Here is a 7037-nt window from a genome sequence, read left to right as displayed (position 1 = left end):
TCACCCAATACGAGCAGCCAAGAAGCGCGGCGCATTAATGGCCGCCTCAGTCTGGTAGGAGAAATGTCCCGGCAGGATGACAAGCGTGCCAAAGCACACGGCGTCGGTGGCGGCGCAGTAAACCTCAGTCTTGGACGTTGAGAAGTTGGGGATGCGGCCCCCATTCTGTAGGTTCTTGGTATATCCGAACAACACGACACCCTTGATCTGGTCCTGGACCGCCGAGCCCAGCTCCGAGATCGAGGACGCCATGACGGCGGTGCCCTGGCTTTTTACCCGGTCCCATGTCAGCATCAAATTATTCCCTTTCCCCGGGTCAAGGTCTGGCAGAAGAAGAATAGGGGTTACCTACCTGTACCCTCCCGCAACGACGGCAGAATTGGGGCACTTGGTGTTGGCCAGTGTGAACAGCCTCTTGGCCTCGTTGATAGCAGCACGGCTGGTGCCCTCGGGCAGGGCATTGGAAGCCAGGTCTGCGATGTATGGCCCACCGACGCCCTGAACCCAGACCTGAGACGCCCCATACTGACTCTCAAGGGCATCCGCGACCGTAGGACCTGCGCTCCCTCCCTATTTTTGGTTCTCTGAGTCAGAAGAGTCCGTACCCGAAGTCTCGACTGTGAAGCTACTTGCCATATTTCCCAGCTCGGTAGAAGCGCGAGCAAAAATGAATATCACCCTGGGACATTCAGAGCTGCTCCCAGACTGGAGCTCTTCTCTGGTCAAGCCACCTTGACGAACCTCGAGACTGGCGGCAGCAGCCCTGGCATCGACAGGTCCTTCGATAGGAGCCGTGGCCACAAGAGCGACACAGACAGAAATGAGGGCGGCGAACTTCATTTTGGGGATGTTTCAGGGCTCTTTAAGCTCTGAGAGGATAGCTCTTGTCTGGAAATGTTATTTTCGGGCTTATAGCGAGGGAGTCAAGGCTTTTGGACTGAGTGAGAGAGAACTTGAGTCTGAAGAACAGAAGACTCAGCTCGTTTCTGAATGGATATCTAGAAGCTATTTATCTTATTTCAGATCCTCTCCTCTATTCGTAAGTGTGTCGCTTGTCTACTAAGATCGCTATAGAGTTGTTCGCGTGCCCAGGTGGCCCGACCTGCCCAGCCTGCCCGCGATTCAATGTCTCCTGATGACAAGAAGCCCACATGTGCACTGTAAGCCACAACCTATCACAATGTAAAATTCTCGTGAGGTCCATCGGTCCAGTCGCATTCTTCAAAATATTTTCAGTGTAAGTAGCCCAGTCTTGGCGCGGCGGAGATTCAACGAGAAGGGATGTTACACTAGGGCCGCCGTTTCGCGACACAACATCGATTGGGGAATAGTCGGAAGTGCCTCCGCTGACTCTCTAAGTCGCGGCCAACTCTGGTGCCTCGGGACAAGACCGCTGACATCAATGCAGGACAAAAGGGAGGATTACAGGATGAGGAGAATATGCGGAACGAGAACTAGAATGGTGTCGATGGGCTGGGTAGAGTCAGGTGTTGACCCATGGGCCATCTCTGTTCCCATATAACAGTACCTATACCCGGCATAGTCTACAGTCTTATTGGACGACGATCGATGCTACTCCATTTGCCGATGTCTCAGTCATGATACCTAGCCATGGCTGGTTTCTTGGTTGTTCAAAGGCTTACACAAAAGCATCGTCCTCTGTGCTTCAACCTCATTTGCCAACTCGCGTTCGTTTTGGAGAAATGACCAGAGTAGGGTGAAAGCGACGGCGTCGCGTAACCAAGTCTTGAGCGGAGAGCCTCGGCTTCGAAAGGCATTTATGAACTGTCCTATCGGACTGCAACATTCGACTCGAACTTGCGGCCGACCGAGGTAATTTACAACTCTAGAGATGCCAACATTGACTGCGGGGAGGGATAAAGAACAGCGCAGCTGACCGTGGAAGTACACATGTACGGATCGAAATCGATGCCACAAGGGCGACCCGGTCCAAGTTCGGGCTACCCGTGAGATCTGACCTAAACAAACGAAATGTAATCGTGATACTGTATCATACCCAAGGACACCAGGGATGCAGAAATCCATCAGAGCGATCATCTTCTAAAAAGAGGGACACTTGAGACCAGAGACCGGACATCTGGAGTACCTAGGGCCCTAGGTACCGAGATTATTACGTACCTAGATACAGCGTCATGGCAAATCGAGCTCAGATGTTCTCCTCGGACGCATATTTAGAGAATGTACATAGAAAATCAATTACTTCTTACGTTGTTAAGCTGCATTGGCAGCTTTCTTCAGTCTTCGCAGAAGAAGATTTAATGGCACAGGTGCTTGATAACTCAGTACAGGTTCTTGAACCTACGCACGGGGGATGAATACTGAGTAATTTTATCCTGGAGACGTAAAGCATGCCGCAGGTTCCTTTCGGTATTTGATCATGTCTGGGTTGATGGTCATCCCCAATCGACCATCCCTGATCAGTTGGGGCCAACGGGTCACACAACAGGAGAACAGAAAAATCACGGGACCTGTGCCGGGGGCCTCTGACCAGTTTAATTGGCGGAATCGCAGCGTTGTGCTGCATGTACTCACACCCACGCAGCAATCCAACAATTTGACAACAGCGGAAACTTGGGCTTCTGAGGCTTCTGATTGAACCGCGGTTGGGGGCTGGCAAGCCGCTGTTGGAAGGTACGGTCGGTCTGGCTGACTAAGCCAACTGGCACTTATTACCCGCTCCTTCTGAGCGCTGGGAGAGGACTTAGACTTCTCCCCAACATCAAACAATGAACTATCGTTTGCTCAAATAACTCATCAGGTTGTGAGCCCGGCGTCGCTCGATACATCCTCGCTCGCTTGTTTTCATCAATATCCATCGATTTCGAATCATTTCGTACCCAGAAATCATCGGAATACGGCCGTCGCAGGGCTGAATCGTCGACGTCATTCGTACCTCTCGACGGACGCCACAAGCCCGTGTGAATCACGATAATCCGTCACTCCCGCTCTGATTTTCCGCACCAACTGGTGCCAACTCGAAACCGTTCGAATCGATTCGGTCGTCGTCCAAGATGCCCGACTTCAACTTCAAGCTCGACCCATCGTCGTTGCCTAAGCTCGATCCGAAAGGAGAGAACTACCTCGACTGGCGTTCCGCCTGGAGCCGAGCTTTTCGCTTTGCTGGCCTCAGCGAAATCGTCACCGGCGGGAAGGCGAAGCCTGCCGCAGGTGAAGCCCTCGCAGAATGGCAAAAGCAAGACGACCAGGCTTTCGTCATGCTCCTGAGTGCCATACATTCTGACCTAACGACGTACATCACGTCGTGCGAAAGCTCTTCCGCAGCTTGGAAGACCCTGGAGGATCGTTTTAACCGTGACACCGGAAATTCGACCATCTACCTTTTCCGCCAGTTGACCAACTTGCGCTACGAAGATGGTTCCGACCTGCAAGAACACCTCGACTCGTTCCGTCGACTCTGGACAAGACTTTTTGCCAGAACTTCGACGTCCGATCAGTCCGTGGCGAAATCCATGAAGTCCCTGTTCGAAAACGATGAGGTCAAAGGTTCTTTCTTCCTCACGACGTTGCCTGACGAAATGGACAACGTCGTCGACAATCTCAGCAGCCGTGGAATTTCGAAGTTCTCCGACATCGAACCCAAGATGCTGGACATCGTTGCTCGTTCGAAAGTCGAGCAATCGGAGGCCTACTACACTTCGACCTCTCGGAAGAGGTTGGCACCAACTGGTGCCAAAAAGCCTGGGAAGTCCGCACCATCTGGTGCCAACTCCTCGTCGAAGAAATCCGGCGAGAAGGAATGCACATGGTGTCGCTCCCGTAACTTCACCTTCGTCGGCCACTTGTACACGGATTGCGACAAGTTGGCGAAACACAAGGAAGAGCAAAAGAAGGGCAAGAAACGGGCCGCCGCCAACCAGGCGGAAGACAATGTGGTGGAAATCTCTGATGATGACGAAGAAGATGTGGCGTTCCACGCCGACGTTTCGGCATACGCAGCAAAACTTCCGTCGTCCGAAAATGCAAGTAAAACATCATGGATTTTCGATTCGGGTGCTTCGAAGCACATGTCGGGATGCATGGAGGACTTCAGCTCGCTTCAACCACGTAGCGGAACGATCACCGTCGCTGGTGGAACTCGTCTCGTCGTGGAAGGCGTCGGCACTGTGGACATCCTCCTGCGACTCCCTGACGGATCAATCACCAAGAATACCTTCACTAACGTGCTCTATAGTCGAGGACTGGGAAACACCCGTCTGTTCAGTTGGACCACAGTCCGAAATCGATTTCGTCTAAACGCTCAGGGGAACGACATCTTCCTGCGGCCAAAAGACGACGAATCGAAAGTGATGTGGGCAAGATTTCGAAAAGGGAATTTTGAGATTCAGACTGCCGACAACGAGAACGTCGAAGCCCTCTTCTCGTCATACGAAGAATTCCACGAAGCATTTGGACACAGCAACGTCGGCAAAACCTCTGCCCAACGTCTGTATGCCGATGCCGATGTCGTTCCGACGAAACCGGAAGCGTTCGACTGCGAACCATGCAGGCTTGCGAAGTCCGTCAGACGACGTCCAAAACCACTGCCAGAACGGAAATCGGAAGCTCCATTCGAAATCGTTCATTCAGACCTCTCAGGGCGCTTCTCGACGAGATCTTTGAAGGGTTCCCAATACTTCGTGCTGTTCGTTGACGACTTCACGAGGTACTGCTGGGTCTTCTTCGTCGAAAAGAAGGATCATGTCCCTACAGTCATCGAAAACTTCCTCGTGATGGTGGAGACACAATTCGACACGAAAGTCAAGACGTTCGCTTCCGACAACGGGGGTGAATACGTCAGCGAAACTACAGTCGACTTGTTCCGTCGACGGGGAATCATCCACCGGAAATCCCCGCCGTACCATCACGAATCGAACGGAACACCCGAACGATACATGCGGACAGTCGTCACCGACGCCAGAGCCATGATTCGCGATGAGACATTCCTCATGCTTTGGCCCGAGTGCATTGCGCACTCGGTCTACCTTCGCAACCGTAAATCGCATTCGGCACTGCCGTGTCAGATTACACCATTCGAAATGCTGCACGAGAAGAAGCCCAATGTCGGACACCTCCAGCCCTACTTTCGTCCTTGCTACATCCACATCCCCGTGGAAGCCCGCAAGCCGGGAACGAAGTTGATGGACCGAGCCGAGAAGGCACACTTCGTCGGATTCGAAGCGGACGGCGATTCGGTCTTACGCTTGTATGTGCCGCTCCGCAAAGTCGTTGTCACTGCCACGAACAACCATGTACGATGGAAGAAACACCAGCCCGCGATTACATGGTCGATTGGGAACTCCATTGAAGTAGCCGCCGAACCGGCGAAACAATCCCCCCAATCGGCTGTGGATTTACCCTCGCCGCCACCTCCACAGTCACCTGCGGTGTTGCCTGAACCAGTCGTCGGACGCTCTCCGAACATCAGTTCGAGAGGCCGTCGTATACAACCCTCACGGAAAGCGAGAGCCAACGCTCGATGTACGGAGACTGAATTGGCACCAACCGGTGCGAACTTCGACTCCTTCAACTTGGCACCAACTGGTGCCAATTCCGATTCGGACAACTTGGCACCGATGGGTGCCAACTCTGACGACGATTCAGACGGACCGGCGGAGGCCGCCTTCGCCGAATCCGCGCAGTGCCCATTGGCACCAATGGGTGCCAACTGCGACGAATCACCCATCTTTGCCACTGCGTTTTTGGCGACTCAAGACGACGATATTCCGCAGAACTATGCACAGGCCTTGAAGAGTTCCGAAAAGCCGGACTGGCTTGTCGCCATGGAAAAGGAGCTGAACTCTCTCGAAGCCATGGGGACCTGGGTGGAAGTTCCTGCTCGTCGTGATCAATATGTCGTCAACCCCCGATGGGTATATGCGAAGAAATACGACGCCAAGGGAAATCTCATCCGATACAAGGCCCGTCTGGTTGCTCAGGGGTTCACACAGATTCACGGAATCAACTACGACGACACCTACAGTCCAGTTGCCCGATACGAGACATTGAGAATCGTCATCCGAATCGCCTCCATGACCGGAATGGATCTCTGGCAATTCGACATCGAAACTGCGTACCTTCACGGACACCTGAAACACGATGTCTACATGCGTCCGCCGCCTGGATATCGGACGTTGTCCAAAAAGGTCGTACTCAAGGTCCTTCGGGCTTTGTACGGTCTGAAACAATCAGGACGAGAATGGTTCGGTGAACTACATGGCGAACTCGTGAAGTTCTATGCTCAAGCCGCTTTCGATCCGTGTGTCTTCCTGGGCGACGACATCATCATCGCTGTCTACGTCGATGATATCCTGGTTGCCGGTCGTTCCGACAGCATCGCCAAATTCAAGGCGATCATCTCGAACAAGTTCAAATGCGTCGATATGGGTCTTTGCCAGTATTTCCTCGGCCTCGAAATCTGCCAGACCGAAGCCGGGATCTCCATTTCACAACGAGGCTACGCCGAACGCGTGCTCCGACGATTCGGCATGCTTGACGGCAACGGTCGCCATACCCCAATGGATCCGAACTCGTTTCCGAAACGAGAGGAAGATGGTGACGTTCCCATCGACCCTACCATGTACCAGTCCCTCACCGGTTCGGTGAACTTCCTGGTGACGGGTACGAGAGTCGATCTCGCCTTTCCGACCGCCGCCATTTCGACGTTCAACGCCAATCCAATGGAACGACATCTTGCAATCGGTAAAGGCATCCTCCGTTACATCAAACAGACTCTGGACTATCGGATATTTTATCCTCGAGATATTGCGTCCGCGAAGCTCGACATGTACAGTGATGCTTCGTACAACACGGACCCGGACAATTCGAAGGCGTTCGGAGGCTGGATACAGCTCCTCAACGGATCGCCCGTTGCCTGGTCGTCGAAACGTCAGTCGACAGTTGCCAAATCGACTTGTGAAGCCGAATACATGGCCTGTTCGTCTGCATCCTCCCACTTGCGTTGGATGATTCAGGCGCTGCGAGATTTGAAGATCCCGCATACCGAGCGCCTGCCTGTA

The 7037-nt window shown here is 53.2% G+C and overlaps 1 protein-coding gene across 1 annotated transcript; it reads right to left on the bottom strand.

Annotated features, from left to right (window-relative positions):
* On the bottom strand, positions 1-840 carry KVR01_000699 (uncharacterized protein; the record flags this gene model as incomplete). Its single annotated transcript, XM_044793972.1, has 3 exons — positions 1-268; positions 353-557; positions 606-840. 3 exons carry the CDS (start codon positions 838-840, stop codon positions 1-3), a joined length of 708 nt encoding a protein of 235 aa, XP_044650648.1.
* Positions 841-7037: the final 6197 nt, after the last annotated feature.

The sequence above is a fragment of the Diaporthe batatas genome (genome assembly GCF_019321695.1).
Source record: "Diaporthe batatas strain CRI 302-4 chromosome Unknown Contig00001, whole genome shotgun sequence".
NCBI classification, from domain to species: domain Eukaryota; kingdom Fungi; phylum Ascomycota; class Sordariomycetes; order Diaporthales; family Diaporthaceae; genus Diaporthe; species Diaporthe batatas.
The sequence above is the reverse complement of the archived record's forward strand: the minus strand, read 5'-3'. Positions and strand labels throughout refer to the sequence as shown.